General features: G+C 37.5%; 4 protein-coding genes across 12 annotated transcripts; 3 read left to right on the top strand and 1 right to left on the bottom strand.

Annotated features, from left to right (window-relative positions):
* The first annotated feature begins 69 nt into the window (after positions 1-69).
* On the top strand, positions 70-5958 carry LOC105768066 (uncharacterized). 5 transcript variants are annotated; one of them, XM_012587788.2, is made up of 13 exons: positions 72-232; positions 698-829; positions 995-1092; positions 1302-1457; positions 1774-1995; positions 2225-2302; positions 2782-3287; positions 3384-3494; positions 3575-4059; positions 4748-4913; positions 5145-5384; positions 5478-5612; positions 5714-5958. In XM_012587788.2, exons 3-13 carry the CDS (start codon positions 999-1001, stop codon positions 5843-5845), a joined length of 2325 nt encoding a protein of 774 aa, XP_012443242.1. In that variant the 5' UTR covers positions 72-232; positions 698-829; positions 995-998; the 3' UTR covers positions 5846-5958. The 5 variants fall into 5 exon arrangements, with proteins under 5 accessions (XP_012443240.1, XP_052487624.1, XP_012443242.1 ...); XM_012587784.2 differs by having other exon boundaries at positions 973-1092; XM_012587786.2 differs by lacking the exon at positions 698-829 and having other exon boundaries at positions 70-232; positions 973-1092.
* Positions 5959-6034: 76 nt separating this feature from the next.
* On the bottom strand, positions 6035-8212 carry LOC105768068 (cytoplasmic 60S subunit biogenesis factor REI1 homolog 1). Of its 2 annotated transcripts, XM_012587799.2 has the most exons (6): positions 8098-8212; positions 7896-8003; positions 7086-7658; positions 6833-7002; positions 6541-6756; positions 6035-6406 (listed from the first exon to the last, which is right to left on the bottom strand). In XM_012587799.2, the coding sequence occupies exons 2-6, from the start codon at positions 7998-8000 to the stop codon at positions 6247-6249; spliced, it is 1224 nt and encodes a 407-aa protein (XP_012443253.1). In that variant the 5' UTR covers positions 8001-8003; positions 8098-8212; the 3' UTR covers positions 6035-6246. The 2 variants fall into 2 exon arrangements, with proteins under 2 accessions (XP_012443253.1, XP_012443252.1); XM_012587798.2 differs by having other exon boundaries at positions 7896-8144.
* Positions 8213-8268: 56 nt separating this feature from the next.
* On the top strand, positions 8269-14900 carry LOC105768067 (protein KAKU4). Of its 3 annotated transcripts, none has more exons than XM_052631666.1 (13): positions 8269-8762; positions 9298-9359; positions 9581-9660; positions 9920-10026; positions 10126-10244; positions 11218-11367; positions 11998-12247; positions 12360-12436; positions 12630-12666; positions 13440-13521; positions 13617-13705; positions 14005-14089; positions 14165-14339. In XM_052631666.1, exons 1-13 carry the CDS (start codon positions 8543-8545, stop codon positions 14190-14192), a joined length of 1386 nt encoding a protein of 461 aa, XP_052487626.1. In that variant the 5' UTR covers positions 8269-8542; the 3' UTR covers positions 14193-14339. The 3 variants fall into 3 exon arrangements, with proteins under 3 accessions (XP_052487626.1, XP_012443249.1, XP_052487625.1); XM_012587795.2 differs by having other exon boundaries at positions 8345-8762; positions 14181-14900; XM_052631665.1 differs by lacking the exon at positions 9920-10026 and having other exon boundaries at positions 8346-8762; positions 10151-10244; positions 14181-14900.
* Positions 14901-15116: 216 nt separating this feature from the next.
* Positions 15117-17383, top strand: LOC105768069 (COP9 signalosome complex subunit 5a). Of its 2 annotated transcripts, none has more exons than XM_012587801.2 (6): positions 15117-15576; positions 15986-16267; positions 16353-16500; positions 16639-16712; positions 16817-16894; positions 16990-17383. In XM_012587801.2, exons 1-6 carry the CDS (start codon positions 15196-15198, stop codon positions 17077-17079), a joined length of 1053 nt encoding a protein of 350 aa, XP_012443255.1. In that variant the 5' UTR covers positions 15117-15195; the 3' UTR covers positions 17080-17383. The 2 variants fall into 2 exon arrangements, with proteins under 2 accessions (XP_012443255.1, XP_012443254.1); XM_012587800.2 differs by having other exon boundaries at positions 15118-15576; positions 16811-16894.
* The last annotated feature ends 620 nt before the right edge of the window (positions 17384-18003 follow it).

Below are 18003 nucleotides of genomic sequence, written 5' to 3'. Positions count from 1 at the left end.
AAATTCGATCCATTTTGAAGTCCCTGTCTAAGTAATTGTTGAAGTTTCAATTTTCCCTGAAATATCCTAAAAGCTTTCAATTTAGCCCCAAAATAACAAATACTAGTTAAAAAAAGAAAAAGAAATCGAAAACAAGCATCTTTGCAGTTGCTGGCGGGCAATCATAGCTTTGAGAAGAGAAGAGAAGAAACACAGCATTTCCCTCCCCACCGCTTTCGTTAGCTTCAATCAGGTAGCTTGCTTTGCTTCCTCCTCCATTTTATTTTTCTTTAATATAAATAATCGAAACTAAATTAAATGTTTTCTTTAGGATAATTGAAAGTGGCTCTCCAATTTCAGTTTCTTATTTTCACTAAATAGTAAATACTCAGCATAATGTTTGGGGTGGTCAAATTCCATGAAATTTATAACCATTGTGATTCTTCCTAATCAAAATAAATGCAGAGGCAATTTTCAAAAAGAAAAAGAAATCCCAATTTTTTTTGCCTACCTACTTTTTGTTTCGTTGCTGACAAAAATTGCACTAACTAAACTATGACACGGGAAAAACTGTTGAGCTTTTTTATGTTTAATTTTCATTTTAAAACATTTTAATCTCACTCCTAAACTAAGTTAGATATTCGATTCTCTGCTTAGCGGAGTTGGGTTTTAATTTTGGTTGCTCGGTGAACTAGATTGGATTTGGGTTGTTGTGCAGAGCGGCTTCAGCCTTTTCATTGATGTGGGAGGGACAATTAAATACGTTGAAGAATTAAATTCATTCTACTATGGCTTTTTCCAGTTATCAACTTTTTTTTTTTTAGGTCAAGGAAGGTTGTCCCTTTTTCTTGTAAGTATTGATCTTAGTATCAATTAGAGGTTGATTTCATTTCCCCATGCATTCCTCCTACTATTTTGCATACTTGACTCTTTGCTTAGCTTATTAGACTTTAAGTTCTCTTCGTGAACTTGTTCCATATTTGATTGAAACAGCTGTTTGCTTCTTGGGTGCTAGAACAATGCCTCGAAAAGTTAATTGTGGAATTGATTATGATGATGGTTATGATGATGATTTTGATGACTACGACTATGGATATGATGTAGAAGAAAATGGTGAGTGAACCTTTTTCCCTCTTTTTTCTTTTTTCTTATTACATCTTAGCTTTATGATGAAATACCATTTAGGTGACCTTGCTAATTTTGTTAGTTAGCTCTATGTTTCAATAAGATGTGGATAAATTGATACTGAGAAAAATGGTTAACGGAAATTATACATTTTTCTTTCTGCTTCCAGACTTAATGCTATTTGTTTCTTAAAACAGTGAAAGAACCTTCTCTGCAAGACACTATCAAACGTGGTGTGTGGCGTTGCTCCGTTTGTACTTATGATAATGATGATACCATGTCATCATGTGATATTTGTGGCATTCTTCGCAGTCCATCAGTCAGTAATGGCACCTATGATGAGAAGAGAACAGGTGTGCATCACAATTGCAATTGACCTATTGATGTTGCTATTTGTATCAAGTGTAGGAGGATGAGCTACTCTTTGTTCTTATTCAATGTGATAGCATAATTCTTTTTTTTTCTCTTCCATTCACTCCTGTCTCCACTCTCCTGGTTCCTCTTGTCACTTCCTAGTTAAACCTGGATGCACAGGTTTTCACTTTCTTTAGAAAGTTATTTAACATATAACTTGTGAATGTTTGGATGTCCAGTACATATTGTTCTTTGTTTCCTAGGCTCCTTTTTACATTGGTGGGACCTTTTATAGATTAGATCCCTTTCATGCAGTTCATGGCATATGCAAAGTTTCTGGAGTATCTATTATGGCCAAGTCTCTTTTCGCATCAAGGCCGCATCAGATGTCCAAAAAAGAAGTAGATTCTCAACAACAGAATGATGATTTTGTGGTGAAAGAGAACAATAACTTCCACATGCTTGGGAATAACCAAGGACAATTTCATGAATTTCATAAGGCTTATAGTTCTCCTACCCATTCCCGTATTAATATAGGTCTGGACATATTAAGGCTGGAAATGGATAAGTATCATAGGTGTTACTTAAATTTGAAAATATGCTGTTCCAAACAGTAGAAACATTTAGTTTAATTTAAAATTCCTTATAATTATTTCTTCTGCTGGTAGCTTCCTTTGGGAGTCATTTTAATGCTTTACTTCTGAAATATAGTGCTTGATGCATCTTGCAATTGTATATTCTAACCATACATGCTTTAATGATACAGCCCCTTTTAAGTTTGATGTTCCATCTCCAGATGACTTGGTTTCCAATGGTCTGCATTCATCTGCACAGCATTCAAAAGGTATCATGTGGCTATTGCAATCGGTTATGTTGAAATCATTCCCTAATTGTTTCTGTACTTGGCATTAAAGGAACTAAAGGACTGTTGTTTTTCAATTAGTACAATTCATGTGTCTTTGCATTATTCTGAACCATTTAACTATGCCGATTTCAAATTAGAATGAATTCTTTTAAGTTGCAGCAGGTCACTTAATACCTGTGTACTGCTGTCAATACCTGTTGTTGCTGCAATGAATCAGGACCACACTTGAATTATATCTCTCTGCATCTTGATATGCATTAATGCAAGCCTGTATTCTAAATAGATGCTGATTTTCTGTTATGTATATAGTTTTAGCATTCTAAGAGTGTGGTTGTACATTAAAGTTCAAAATCTCTGAAATGGACCTAGACAGTGACCGCATTTTGTGGAAAGCTTTTTCCTTTTTACCAAGTTAAAGTTTTGTCTTATCTTCTTTCTATGCTGCCATTCATTTGCAGCCAAGATTTTTGACTTTAAATCTTCCAGAGCTCCCTCTAGGGGGGTTGGGAAGAATGAGGCAGTTAAAGTACTATCAAGTGCTAAAAGTTCAGATAGCTCACATGACTCAACGGGAAAAGACAAGCACGATGGGATTATCTTCTCAAAGAATCTAGAAATCAATACATCATCAGGTTTCAAAGCTTCAGATAAATCTTCTGCTTCAATGGCAAAAGGCAGAGTTGAAGATTCAGATGGAAGAAGTGTTTCTATTAATTTGTGTTCTAGTGGTCAAAGCTCATCATCATTGATGCCAAAAGAAAGAACTGATATGGTGGAAGATGGAAGCTCTTTAACGCATGGAGGTGAGGGACATCTCACTAGTAATCTGAAAAACATGACTTTGGGTGCTAAATCTGGGAACTCAAAAGATATAAAAGCAAATTCACGTGCACAGTATAAGCCTGAAAAGTGGATGTTCCCTGAAAAAGCAGAAGGTTCACTGACTCAACTAAATCTTGCAATTGTAAGTTACATTTAAGTTTGGGCCAAAAAATCTTAAATTTTTGGTGTTATTATTTGTTATTTTAACATGGTAATGATATAACTCTTCATATCTTAGGTTGGGCATGTTGATTCTGGAAAATCAACACTCTCTGGTAGACTGCTTCACCTTTTGGGACGAATATCCCGAAAAGAAATGCACAAATATGAAAAGGAGTCCAAATTGCAGGTAATTTCTTGACTATTTTCTGAGTCTGGATGTGAATTCAAGTCCCTAATCTGATTATATATGTGTTTATTCTCAATTAGGGAAAAGGATCCTTTGCTTATGCTTGGGCATTGGATGAGAGTGCGGAAGAAAGGGAAAGGGGAGTCACCATGACTGTGGCTGTAACTTATTTGGATTCAAAAAGATATCATGTTGTTGTCCTTGACTCCCCAGGGCACAAAGATTTTGTTCCAAATATGATAACTGGGGCAACACAAGCTGATGCTGCAATTCTTGTTATAGATGCCTCTATTGGTTCATTTGAAGCTGGTATGGATGGCACAAAGGGACAGACAAGGGAGCATGCACAACTCATCAGAAGTTTTGGTGTTGATCAAATTATAGTTGCAGTTAACAAGATGGATGCTGTAGAGTACTCTAAGGATCGATTTGATTTGATAAAATCACAGCTTGGGACATTTCTCCGCTCTTGTGACTTTAAGGATTCCTCAGTCACATGGATTCCGCTAAGCGCTGTTGAGAATCAGAATTTAGTAGTTGCACCTTCTGATCTTCGTCTATCCTGGTGAGTTTCTTCTTGCATGTATTTGAGATTGCTTTTGGAGTTCACATATTGCACAGTCTCTGTTGAGCACAAAAAAGAGCAAAAATAGTCTCTAACAGATCTTCAATTGTGGCTTTTCATGGTATAGGTGAAACTAAACCTAGGCTTGGTTAAGGTGCTAAGCTTCTGCCAAATTCTGATATATCAATGCCCCACCCTGCTTTCATTAGATGTATATGTCCTGAGAAATATGATTATCATCTCCAAGTTGTAGTTGAATTTGTTGTTTCCTATCCATGTATTGCCAATTTGTGATAGCATTCTGTTATCCTGGTCGCACAATGTAGGAGAGATGGTCTGCCCCTAGTGCTATGAAGAGTGTAGCAGCTTGTTAAGTTCCTACTGCTCTAAATGTATGGTCCATCTTTTTATTATCTGTTGTATTTCTCATTGAATGGAACTTCTTGTTCACTGATAAGCGTGCTCATTTAAGTTCAAACTGGCATGCCATGTTTGACTTTAAACTACAAGATTTAAAATGTTGATGGTCATTACATAAGATAAGATATATATTTATGTTTCAGGGTTCTATGGTAATAATGTAATTAAAATTTATATCGCTGATGGTGATACTGCATGGTGAAAAAACGTGTCAGAATTCCCATTGATGTGCAAATATTGTAGAAGTAACTTGGTAATTTTTATGCAGGTATCATGGACCTTATCTATTAGATGCAATTGATTCCTTCCAGCCTTCTAGCAGAGATTTTTCAAAGCCCCTACTTATGCCTATATGTGATGTTATAAAATCTTCACAAGGGCAGGTGTCTGCCTGTGGCAAGTTAGAGGCTGGAGCTGTTCGAAGTGGATCAAAGGTATGCCATTTTGTGATGATACAGGTTATTGTTTTTGTGGGGATAATATGTTACCTCCCAATAAAAGAGTTGCTCGAGTTGTTTGAACCCATTTTCCTATCTTGGTGTGCTTTATTGATTAAGATTGCCTGTCCAATAGTTCCTTTTTGGTGCCCAATGATATGAATTTCTGGTTCTGATAGAATAGCACGTATACCATCCGTAACCATAATTCTTTGTGTATGATTGTAGGTTTTAGTCATGCCATCTGCAGATATAGCAACCGTGCGTTCCTTAGAGCGTGATTCCCAGACTTGTTCAATTGCAAGAGCTGGAGATAATGTAGCTATCAACCTGCACGGGATAGATGGAAATCATGTGATAGCTGGTGGTGTGTTGTGTCATCCTGATTTTCCAGTTGCATTTGCAAAACATTTGGAGTTGAAGGTGCTTGTTGTGGATGGTGCAACACCAATTTTAATGGGTTCTCAGGCAAGCTTACCACTGTACATTTTGTCGTCTAGTTTTTTTCTCTGAAATGTTATGGTTTAACTAAACAATCTGAAATCTAAATGGAATAATCAGTTGGAGTTTTATGCACACCATGCAAAGGAAGCTGCAAGAGTTGCAAGGATATCATCATTGCTTGATTCAAAGACTGGGAAAGTCGCAAAGAAAGCACCTCGCTGTATTGTTGCTAAGCAGAGTGCAGTTATTGAGGTAAGTTGGGAGATCCATGTTATTGCTACTAGCTGGTTTATTTGAGTCATTTTTCCTGATAATTGCAAAGCAAAATGGGTTTGACATGGTTCTACTTTCAGTTGGTTTTGCAGGAATCAATTTGCATTGAAATGTTCTCGAAATGTAAAGCCCTTGGAAGGGTGTTTCTTAGAACATTAGGAAGAACAGTTGCTGTGGGGGTCGTGACCCGAATAGTTGAGGAGCTGGTATAGTTTGAAGCTAAGACTGAAGACGGTTGTGTACTAATTCAAGGCTGACAGTGATTATAAAATGAGTAGAAGGCAATTCATTTTGTGCACTGGGGTGCAGGCTTATGCATCTAAAATCCATTTTCCATTTAACTATCGAAATGTTTGATCTCCTAGCAAGCAAAGCAAAAATCACAAGAACATTCACCAATATGAACAAATTACCTAATATCACTTTTCAGCAAATCAACCAATTGTATTCGTTGTATTGTATTGCGAGTCCTCCATCTACTTCCATTTTCATTTCAAACAGCCGACATAACATCTTAGATTTTACTGGGGACAGTACAAGCAAAATTAAAAAAAGTGCTATGTTCTCAACATTTACAATATAATAATGCTGAGAAGGATAACCCATGTGCTGACTAATACGGAACATTCTTGGGCAAGTTCCGAATGACATTATTCTTCACGCCAACTTTTGTACGCATTGCCTCCACACCCCCTCTATTCATTGCTTTCATCACTTTCATTCTCACCATTTGCTCTCTTGACTGCACGGTTGCTATGCCCATACTCCTGTACCTGAAAACCAAAGCAGAAATCTCTCGTTACTATATATTATTATTGAAACGCAAAGAACTTCAGTTGGGTTGCAGTTGCAATTTCTATAACAGATGATCTAGACTAGAAAACTTGGCGAGAGTGAGAAAACAGACCTTGAGGCCAAGGCAGCTGTAATGGCCATGTTATTTGCAGGTGATGGACGAGGCTTCTGCCGATAGTAGCGCATGTATTCTCGGGAACCAAGTGTTTTACTCAATATTCCCTCATCACTTCTTTTGGTTATAACAAGCTCTGAACCACCGACAAGTTCTACTGAGTTGCCTGTATCACCAGCTGCAACCAACTGCTTCCCACTCTCATCCACGTAGCTGTTTCAAACGAAATAAAATAGTAAGCAATGACAACTTAATATATATGTATAAAATGATAAAATGAGATGCATACCTGCTGCTATAATCATAGAATTCTTCCAACTCTGCTTCCTCTTCTTCATCACCATCACCATAATGCACCTTGCAATGACCTTTGGCTGCCATATGTTTCCTAACAGCTTCCAAGCTAGCGAAAGGATGACACCTTTCGTTACAATACAGACACATGAAATCCCTCTTAACCTGAGACACAACAATGAACAGACCAAAATTTTGATAATATAACACATTCAGTCAAAACAAAAACATATATACAATTTGGGTACCTTAAGGCCAAGATAGGTGAGCAAGCCTTCTGGGTCCTTCAAATACTCAACATCAGGTATGAAGAAACCATGTAACTTATGCATGTGAACCATGCAACTTTCAATGGTATCATGCTCAAGGTCGCACATAAAACAACAGCATGGATCTAGCTCCTCCTCCTCCTCCTCTTCTTCTTCCATTTCATCACCAGCTCCATCCTCGGTAACATTCAAATGGGTTAAAGAATTTGCAGCCTGACCAACCAACTCTTCTTCTGGATCAACTTCCTCCCACTCATCTTGGCTTTCATCATCATTTCTATCCCTGGGTTGGGGAGGTTTGTTCACGGTTCGACGAGGAAGTGGCTTGATAATTGCCTTCACCTCTTGAGGGTGATTGGTCCCTTGAGAAGCCTGCATGATATGGGCTCGTGACTTGAGATGCTGAGAATAAGCCTTGGAACTTCGATAGCCCTTGCCACAAACACCACAACTGTAAAGCATGGGGGTCTCATTCTGCTTCTCTTTCTCTTGAGCAAGTGCCGATTGTCTTGCCAGAAACAGAGCTTCCGTCACTCCCGGAACTCCAGCTACCTGATTTAATTCATTTTACCACAACATAAAATCACATAAATTATTATTCGTGGAGAGAGGTTTTCAAGCATTAACATAATTATTTACTACTATCTCCTAACATAAGACCATGTATATGGTTAAGATGAAGGGAATATTTGTTCACTTATGCACAAAACAAATAACAAAAAGAGGGAACTTCACAACATGAAAGGTTTTCATAGATACCATATCAAATTAAAAAGAAAAAAAAAAGACCTTGCGCTTGAGATTGTAGCGATGCCAATCAGACTTGTAATGAAGCTTCTGGTCTGCATCGTCCAGGAATTCTTTGTTACATGCGTTGCAGGTTAGACCCGGCATCTCCTAATTTTATTTTGATCAATAACAACTATCTTAAAAACTGGAGTTTAGGGTTTGAGAAATAGAGGGCTGGTATTAGGGTTGCCAAATATATTACCACGTAGGAAGCCCTTTCTCACAGTCGGTGACGGTCACGGTGAGGTTGAGGCGGCTCAGCGAATGACGAATGCGCTGAGATGAGATGAGAGAAATAAAAATACTGCGACCATGAGTCAAAACCTTATGGGCTGGGCTTGTGCTGTTACTTTTTCGTTCCACTCGAATTGGGTTTAATTCCAGTGGTTAGATGGGCTTCACCCTTAACCTTGCAATAAAGGTAAACATAACTCTGCTCTTATATTCTGAAATCTTAATTCTTAACCACCCAATTCATTTCCAGTCCCTCTCCGAAAATATGATAATGAATGAAATTTTTGGCCAACTGAATTTTGAAATAACGGTTATTAATCACTCAAGAAAAAGAAAGAACAACCCGAAATGGATCGAATCGAATCGCTATGACCTGAGCCTGACGAACACCAGCTTTTGTTTCATCCTTCAATATGGCCACCGTTTCTGGAGCTGCCCCATGCCAAGACTCCCAATCGGGTGCCGAAATGGACCTCAATTCAACTCTGGATAGCCCTAATTGGATCTCCAGGCACATTTTTCCTCCCACTCGAGCCATTGTCAATGGTGCCAGCCGGATGCTCGCCTCCGTTTTCGGCTTTGAGTCCTCCTCCTCCTCCTCCTCTTCATCTTCAGAATGCGATTCCTGTTCAGGTTCCATCTACACCTTTTACATATATTTATTTTTCAGAATGCGGCTTTTCCCGCTTATTTCCTTTCTACTTTCAGTTTAATTATATCTGGGTAGCTTTTTGCATCTCTATAATCAAAGTACGTAGCCTTTTTCTTAATTGATCAACTCCACACAAAATCGGAGCCTAGCATGTCTGCAGGCGATAACGTTAGTATTAATTTTGATTGTGCTATGCTTCACTTCTGCGAAATGCTTTGCTTTGCAAGCCAATTGCTTTACGGGTACGTGTTTCCAAGGATGCTACGTATTGTAATTTTATTGTTGAGGCTGTCTTCATCTTTCTTGTCCTTTTTCACAGTGGCCCTAACCTTTTAAATGATAATTTAGCGTATTTCTTTTCAATAGAAAAAGAGGCTAATAGATTAACATAGGGGGAGGTAAACAATCCATGTTGCTAGACTGTTATGCTTCTGAAAAAGTTTTGTTTCCTCAGGTAGCAGTGCACGACTAGCAGTTATGTTTGTTAATTTAATTTAAAAATATTTTTGGGTGCAGATGACACTCACGACAACGACGATCAGGAAGTCTCATCTCAAGGGGTTCATACAATAGAAGATGTAAGCGTGCCACCCTTTATGCTTTGCGTCATGCTGCAAAAGGAACTTTGATTTTTCTCTTAAAACTTTGTGGTGATACTGGTAAATTTGATGCTAATTTCTTGATTTTTCTTTTTACTAATTTTACTTGTCATGGTAGCATGTATGTAGACATTCTTGACACAAGTGTTGATTATAATTATCTTAGAGGATGCCTTAGTTGTTCCTTTGCGGGGAATCAGAGAGAGCCCCAGTCTTTTGCAGGAAAGAAAGAACCCAAGCGTCTGATAGAGCAGATTCTCATGCAGGAGTCTTTCTCAAGGTAAGAACTTAATTTTCTTATTTGAGCATTTTGTCTGCTTTAATCCTTTTCTTCTTCCTCCATAAGGTGTTCTGCTCGTAAATATGTGATTGACACCTAGTAATGCATGTATATTATAACATTTTCAGGGTTTAATTCTTTGTCAAGCTTCTCATGGACATTTTTTAATTGATTATGCGTTTTAACTGGTTATCCCACATTTATATGTCCCATAAGCATAGTTTGACTTTAAGATTTGAATGGATGCTATTTTGACCAGGCAAGAGTGTGATAAACTAACAGATATTATCAAGTCAAGAGTTATGGATTCCCCATCGACCAGTGGCTTGGGGTTTGGTAGACTAAATGAAATGCCTGATAGAACAGGTGGAAGTAGTACAGCTTTCATAAACTTCAGAGACACCAAATTTCAAGGATGAATTTCTCATCAATAATAGTTGACTGATTGTGTTGCTTGTTTTTCAGATGTTGAAATTCATGATTTTTGCAGCACAGATGTTTTGGAGGCAAAAAAGTTGTTAGAGATGAAGAAGTCAGAAATGCATCACGGGACCTCTGCTCTGAATTATGTTACATTGAAACATGTTTGTAATTCTTTTTCCCTATGATGCTCTTGTCTTGTGGATTCTTTCTTAGAAGGAAAAATTGGAAGTGAAAAGTCATGAGGGCTTTTATTATATTATCGCCATGATACTGCCTGTTTCATCAATGATGCTAGCTTCTTGAGTAAAGCTGTGTGATATTACTTAACCCAATTTGTCTCATATAACCTATAACTTATGCTGAATGTTCTTTTTCTTTCCCTTTGTTCATTGATTATCTGCCACCACCTTTCAGCTTTGAAGAATTTCCTCTACCTCTCTCTTTGTACAACTTTTAAGCTGATATGCTTTAATGTGTTTCTTGCCTCATATGTTTTATGCTGAATGTTCTTTTTATTCTCCTTCTCCTTCTCATCTTCGTTCTGTGCTATCTCTTTCTGCTTTGTGGATTGAAACTGTGCTCGACCTCTGTTTTCACATAACTTTTAAGCTGATGTCTTTTCATGTGTTATTTACGTCCCTTGCTGAATACATATATGTCCATATGTCTGTATGAAGTTTGTGGTTCCTGTACCTCAAATTAACCTGGTTTCATTTGTTATAAATTACCAATATATACATATAGATGCTTCCTGTGCTTAATGATTGTTGGGAGATCTTATAAGGAAAAAACACTTAACATGTATGCTGGGATGGCTTGAATATATGAGCCGTTTGACCATAAAAGTTCTATTCTTTTTCTCCCTAACTCTAGAATTTATTTTTCTTAAACATGTCAATTTTATTATAATGGGCACTTGTGCCAGTTGTTTGGTTTCATAATTTACTCACACTTAACCGTGAAGGCAATGATGAAAAGTGATGTCATTCCTTTTTGCATAGTTCTTTAGTGGAGTACTGATTTTAACACCACACCACTGCTTTTGAAGGAAACTAAAAATTAAAGTTGATGTCTGAATATTACATTAGTGCAAAAATATGGCCATTTCTGTCTCAGTAAGTTCTATTGCTGCAGGATGTTGAAGGTGAAGAGGGATCACCTGTGGGCATGGCCAAGTCATACATGCGAACTTGTCCTCCATGGGCAACACCTTCTAAAAACAATATTGAATTTAGATATCCATCACCATATTCAATTGGAGGCAATTTTTTGTACTCATCCAAGGTGCTGTTATATGCTTATTCCTATGTATGAATTTATTTCATGATTCACGTATGTATCTTATTCAAATACATGTAAGAAGATTGATGGCTATTCTGGCTTCTTCGGCGTATAACATGTGATTTGATCATAGTGGACATGATAAAAGTTTCCAGCTGACCTTTTGCGTTACTTTTGCAATTGCTTTTGGGGATAAGCTTCTCTTTTTCTTTTGTTTTTTTCCCTGAATTGTGATCATATCAGAAATGAATTTAAATTGCTAATATGGTAGCTGATTATATAGCAAAAACATGTCCTGAAAATGCTTTAGAGTTAGTCATTTTTGAGTTACCTTTGAATAATGTTAGGAAGATGTTATTAGATGATAAAGCTGGGAATTCTTATGTGGACTAATAGGTCCTAAGGCCACTGATGGTCTTCTTCTTCTATAAATAAAAATTTAAAAAAAAATACAGGTTTCCCTAACCTGAGGCTATTGAAACTTTGTTTACTGGATAAGAAAAGATGCATGTGCTTATGCTTCTGTATGAATAATGTACATGTGCTGTGGGTGTAAGAGTGATACTATGTGCAGTTCCTTTTTTCCCTTGGTTATGATTTAATTTGCTTCTTATATATTTAACATGATTGCAGCGGAAAAGAGATTCTCCTGCCACTGGCTCGTGGAACATCCAAGATGAAATACGAAAAGTGAGATCTAAAGCAACAGAAGAAATGCTGAGGACTCTATCATCCTCAAAAATTGATTGGTCTTCATTTCCATTGGAGCATAAAAATGGTCCTGATTCTATAGTTTCCAATAACTTTGGACCTGCTGAGAAAGATAAGTCACAGAGCTCTAAAAGGCCAGTAGATGCACCTATAGACTTGGCCGCAAAACCAGGTGCAGTTTTTGTCATCAGCTAGTGTTTCCTGATTTTCAAAATTCAGCTAGTCTGTTCAGTTTCTAGGTGATGAAAATCAAAGACATTAGCTCTCCTCCTTTGTCCTTTCAGCTTCACAACTTGTACAAGATGCATTTCATAATGATGCTTTACCAAGACCAGCTATTTTTGGTTGTGAACAAAACCAGGTATGTTAATAGTGGAAGATGAAGCTTACATGGAGCTTGTCAAAACATCTTTAATTGTACAGTTATGCCGATATTTATGCCCTTAGATTATAAACATAATCTTTCCATTATTTTTATGGAGTAGTTTGTTGATGATTCATTTTATTAATCAAGTTGTATGGTGTTTGATATTATTATTCTTTTTCTTGCAAAGGTTATGCAAGCAATTCAAGGCATTGAGGTGAAAAAAGGTACTCTTGCAGCCTGTCTTTCATTTATTGTCTCTTATCAACTTATACTGCATTATGACCATTATTTTATTAACTCTAGGAAAGACAGTTACAACCGTAACTATAGTTGTGTACCAGCATGTTATAAGGAAATTAAATAATTCAGGATGTAGGTTGGACTTGAAGCTACTTTTTAGCATCCAGAGAAATGCGTATCCTGTTCATTTAAAAGTTTTCGGTTAGGATTATACTAGAGATAGATAAAGATTAAAAGGTATCAGTAGACTCCAAATTGTACTCTATCCAGGCACTACAAGTTTCTAACTTTCACCTAAAATATAACTTATCTCGTCAAATTTATTTTTTCTCATGAAAAAGTTGTGGGCGGTGATTTGATTAGTAGGTGTTTGCAGGTGTCCTGACTTGGTCATTTTCCAGTAATTTGCATTCATGCTTTTGGTCATGAATAAAAGTAGGAAAATATGGGGTACCTCCACTGCAGTTCTGTTATTCATGAATTTATGATTACTTATTAATGGACATAAACAGAGCATGCGGTATCCTATTTGTTGAAATTGATGGGTTACGGTCTCCTGCAAGATCTCCCAGTAGCTCAAAACAAAAGAAGGATTTTTATTTTTTAGAACTTCAGATTCTCTCTATATCTAATGAATTTGTGATTAAGACATTCCATTTTCCATTGTGGTAATTGCAGCCGCACTCCATTCAATTTTTCTCTCCTTTTTATAGTCGTTGTCGCTTATAAATCTTTTCCTACATAAAATGTTTCTCAGTGAGATTTTTGAGATCAAATGTGACTTTAGACATGGGACAGAGACTTCAATCAACAGTGGATATGAAGACTGAATTACATAGGTTGGTCTACAATTCCGTTAACCCCCCAAAAAAAAAACCCCGTGAACTGGTCACTGGTCATTTTTCTTGTAACTTTTAATCTATTTATGTCACAGTGATGTTGTTGCTCCTGATGGCAATCATTTAAAGGAATCCAACAGCTCGTTCCTACCATTTGGCTCTACTAAGGAAGGAACTCTTCAGGGTAAGAAACTACTTATTTGAGTTTTTTCACTTGATGCTTACTGAGTTGTGTCACTACCCAATTTAACTCTTCTTGGCTCACATCACATTCGCTAGAAGTAAAATCTACTAGTTTGCATGGTTCAAATAAAGTGGTCGGAAGATAAAATATCTTGGAGGAGTCTCAACTGTAAAGATTCTATTTATATTGTTTGGGTGTTTGTTTGCAACATTTAGAGGAAGGAGAGGGGTGGAAATGGTCTGTTATTTAATGCTTAGTTTCTAATGAGCCTACTGCCTGCTTGTAAACATAACCTGCAGAATCACAAGTAGAAGATAAAAACTTTTGGACATTAAATGAAGTTGCTGGAATAAGCAGTGCCAACGGGTTCCCTTCAGGATCCAAGTAATGCAGCTACTGCTAGCTTTTAACCTGAACAGTTTAGTCTTGTATAGTTTTGATTAAGTTTTGTTTAAGTAGTTTTCCCTCTTTTCAGTATGTCTTCTGAAGTGGATAAAGAGAAAAATCATACACCGATTATCAGCAAGGAGGACAAGGCAGTTGGTTGTGGACATGACAATGCATTTAGAGTTGTGGCAGAGGTGAAGTGTGAGCCATTGTGTGAGGAGTCTATGGAGGTGCCAATGGTAAACGAAACTGATGCTGCCACCTCTGGTTCCCAACACAGTTGGAGCATGCCGTTTGAAGGTTCACCACAAAACCAGAATGCGCTAATATCAGAAGGCAATTTGGCAGGCAAAAGCAACTCTGGTATAGAGAAGAAGCCGCAGCAGCAGGGAAAGAAAGTGAGCAGATATAACAGGAGAGGCAGAGGACGAGGCAGATGATGCTATGTCATGCATGTATGTAGCTAGCTAACTGTAAAATGACCTGTGTGACAGACAACACTTGTAAGCTGTATGAAGACTGACAAATGCGGTTTCGAACCAACCGGTCTTTTAGCTGTCTAAGATGGCTGAGATTTAGGTTTCAGAAGTTCAGTTTAGGAATTGATTTTTATAGTTTGTTTGCATCAAAATCGTGTTACTTATCATACATATTGAAGTTTTAGGTGTCAGATGCGCAATGCATTTAAGTACTTCTATCTTAATTCTGTACGTGCAAACATCTGTTTAATTATACATGTACCATAAAATCAACAAGCACATTGATGTTTTTTATAACATTTATATGCATTACAACAAAAATTCTATGCCTTGGTATTTTTTTTATTTCATTACATTTATGAAGCAGGATAATTAAAAGGAAATTATATAATCAGTGAGCCACCAAACCAGTATTGTGGAGCCAGAATTAAAGGCCAAGCCCAATAACTGCCGAACAGTGTCGTAATGGGCCTCAATCCTAGGGGAGGGTGGCGAATGGCGATGGTTTTTTTTAATCCATCCCTCTCTCTCCAGTTTTCTCCTCTCGGTGCTTGATAATTGATACCTATAAAATTAAAACCTAGGCCTGGGGTGCTTCAGTTAGAGAGAATTTGAAGAACAAGAATGGATTCTGCCATAGCCCAGAAAACATGGGAACTAGAAAACAATATACTTACCGTCGAGACACCTGACCCTTCATCGGATTCTATATTCTACTACGACGAGGCGGCTCAAGCCAAGTTCCAGCAAGAGAAGCCTTGGGCCAATGATCCTCACTACTTCAAGCGCGTTAAGATCTCTGCGCTCGCTCTCCTTAAGATGGTTGTCCACGCCCGATCTGGTGGTACCATAGAGGTGATGGGGCTGATGCAAGGCAAGACCGACGGCGATGCTATCATTGTCATGGACGCCTTTGCTTTGCCTGTTGAAGGCACTGAGACTAGGGTTAACGCTCAGGCGGATGCCTATGAGTATATGGTCGATTATTCCCAGACCAACAAGCAGGTTTTTCTTTTAATCTCCTTTTGATTTCGCTTTATATCTGGTGTTATTGAAACCTTCAATCAGCTCAGTCTCAGCAACTTAAGTATTTAAACCTAGCCAAGACAAACGGTAGAGTTAATAATTATGTCCGGAGACAGAAATACAAAGTAAAATAAGCGTGTGCTTTTATGAGTATCCTTTCCCTTCATTGCGAAGAGTTAATTACTCACAGTCGTTGAAGGAAAATAACTGTTAATTTAATTTGAGCTGAACTAGATGGTTTTCAATTATATCCTTGCAGTTATATGTATTTGTATCACTGTATACGTAATTGCTGTGTGTTGTTAGTTAATCTCATGTGTCAGGAAACATGGTAATGTTGGCTATAAAATCATCTCTTAAGAAGAATGTTCATTGTTTTATGTTGTAGGCTGGGCGATTGGAAAATGTTGTTGGATGGTACCATTCACATCCCGGGTATGGATGCTGGCTGTCCGGTATTGATGTTTCAACCCAAATGCTTAACCAGCAGTTCCAGGAGCCCTTCCTGGCGGTTGTAATTGACCCAACAAGGACTGTTTCCGCTGGAAAAGTCGAGATTGGAGCTTTCAGGACATACCCTGAAGGATATAAGCCTCCTGATGATCCTATCTCTGAATATCAGACCATTCCTCTGAATAAGATTGAAGACTTTGGTGTGCACTGTAAACAGGTTATTATGAAATTCAATTAGCCTTAATTTTTGAGAGTGCTTGTCCTCTCACTGTTCATTAATTTGTTGTTTATTTTTTCTGCAGTATTATGCATTGGACATCACTTATTTCAAGTCCTCACTTGATTGTCACCTCCTGGATCTGTTATGGAATAAGTACTGGGTAAACACCCTTTCTTCTTCACCTCTCTTGGGTAATGGAGATTATGTTGCAGGACAAATTTCAGATTTAGGTAACTCATCTTTTCTTGTTTCAGTTTGGAGGAAAAAATGTTGTTGCATGGATAGTATAGTTTCTTGTTTGCACATGAAATTGTATTTGTGACTTAGTTCTTGGTTGTTTATTTTGGTCACATTATTCCATCTTGCAGCTGAAAAGCTGGAGCAAGCAGAGAACCAACTGGCTCACTCTCGCATTGGCCCACTAGGACCCCCTCGAAAGAAGGTCAGTATGATTTCTTTTGTTATTTTGTATGCTCGAGCTGTTTTTCAGGATAATTTATCTTTCTTTCAATGAATGCAATGCGGATACCCACTTATTAGTTGCAGGAAGAATCTCAGCTTGCTAAGATTACTAGAGATAGTGCAAAGATAACTGTGGAGCAAGTCCATGGTTTAATGTCACAGGTGACTTTGCTTTTCCAGATTTTTAGGACTTAGATATTCTTAGTTTATCCATGACTTGATTATGACATCTAGTTTTAACCTTTTTATACTTTTAGGTCATCAAAGACATTCTTTTCAACTCTGTACGACAGTCGAGTAGGTCCCAGAACGATCAGTCTGGTCCTGAGCCTATGATTGAAACCTAATTCTAACATCCTGCCAGATGAAATGGTTACCTTGAGCTTGAGAGACCAGTTTTTTACAAGAAGGAAATATATATTGGATTCCAGGCTGCATAGTTTTGTACCCTTCCTTGCACTACTGATGTGAGGCTATCCTGTTGGGAAGGGGTCTTAATTTGTTTTGAACTAAGCTTTTTGCATATTCTTAGTTTATGCATGTATTGTTGAAGAAATATTTGCATGGAATCCAATCACAGTAGTTTAAAATTGTTAATTTCAATTTTCCTATGTAAGCTGGTTATGGAGTGGAGTGATAAAATTTCCTTAATTTGATTCCTGTCTGGCAGCTTTACAAAATTAGAAGGGGTCCTAGTTGAGAATACTTGCAGTGAAATGAAGAACACCAAAAGGAAAAAAAAATGTCCATTGGACTCAGGTGAACTAGGCCTTTGTGTCGTATAATCAACAACTGAAGTCTACAACATATTACTAAACTATTGTTGAGTTGGGCCCAACCCAAGTTTGCAGTTATATCTTTCTCCAGTCTCTACTTCGAATTTGTTTAACTAAAATTCCCAGTCCAAATCCAATTGGTTTTGTGGCAGCTTTCGTAATTTCTTCCTACGCCATTAACCTCATCCTTGGTTCGACAACCTAATGAATTGCACCATAATTTTTTTGTTTAATTTCATGATTAGTATTGATAATAATAATTGAAGAAAAAGGAAGGCTAATATCATCATCGTGTTGATTAAAAACGAATACGATGTGAACAGTTGTAGTATGGTCATATCTGGGGTAGTAGGCCATACAAAAGTTAATGGAGAAAGGGCTAAGTAGCCCTTTTTCTTTTGCTCAATCAAAGTAGATAGACGATATAATATATGGATGGATGGGATGACATGAAAATAAAAGCAAGAGAAAATGAAGGTGATGTAGCAGTGGGAA

This window comes from Gossypium raimondii, chromosome 5, assembly GCF_025698545.1.
Source record: "Gossypium raimondii isolate GPD5lz chromosome 5, ASM2569854v1, whole genome shotgun sequence".
Taxonomy (NCBI): Eukaryota; Viridiplantae; Streptophyta; class Magnoliopsida; order Malvales; family Malvaceae; genus Gossypium; species Gossypium raimondii.
Note: the sequence above shows the minus strand (reverse complement) of the source record. Positions and strands in the feature narration are given on the sequence as shown.

Bases quoted from the DNA above. Each gene is read 5' to 3' on its own strand.
- LOC105768067 (XM_012587795.2), top strand. From the start codon at position 8,543: ATGGCCACCGTTTCTGGAGCTGCCCCATGCCAAGACTCCCAATCGGGT. The intron at 12,248-12,359 runs GTGCAGTTTTTG...TTGTCCTTTCAG, and splicing joins AGACTTGGCCGCAAAACCAG to CTTCACAACTTGTACAAGAT. The intron at 12,667-13,439 runs GTACTCTTGCAG...AATGTTTCTCAG, and splicing joins AGGCATTGAGGTGAAAAAAG to TGAGATTTTTGAGATCAAAT.
- LOC105768068 (XM_012587799.2), bottom strand. From the start codon at position 8,000: ATGCCGGGTCTAACCTGCAACGCATGTAACAAAGAATTCCTGGACGAT. The intron at 7,003-7,085 runs GTACCCAAATTG...GTTGTGTCTCAG, and splicing joins TCACCTATCTTGGCCTTAAG to GTTAAGAGGGATTTCATGTG. The intron at 6,407-6,540 runs GTCTGTTTTCTC...TTTGGTTTTCAG, and splicing joins ACAGCTGCCTTGGCCTCAAG to GTACAGGAGTATGGGCATAG.
- LOC105768069 (XM_012587800.2), top strand. From the start codon at position 15,196: ATGGATTCTGCCATAGCCCAGAAAACATGGGAACTAGAAAACAATATA. The intron at 15,577-15,985 runs GTTTTTCTTTTA...TTTATGTTGTAG, and splicing joins ATTCCCAGACCAACAAGCAG to GCTGGGCGATTGGAAAATGT. The intron at 16,895-16,989 runs GTGACTTTGCTT...TTATACTTTTAG, and splicing joins TCCATGGTTTAATGTCACAG to GTCATCAAAGACATTCTTTT.
- LOC105768066 (XM_012587786.2), top strand. From the start codon at position 999: ATGCCTCGAAAAGTTAATTGTGGAATTGATTATGATGATGGTTATGAT. The intron at 4,914-5,144 runs GTATGCCATTTT...GTATGATTGTAG, and splicing joins CTGTTCGAAGTGGATCAAAG to GTTTTAGTCATGCCATCTGC. The intron at 5,385-5,477 runs GCAAGCTTACCA...TGGAATAATCAG, and splicing joins CAATTTTAATGGGTTCTCAG to TTGGAGTTTTATGCACACCA.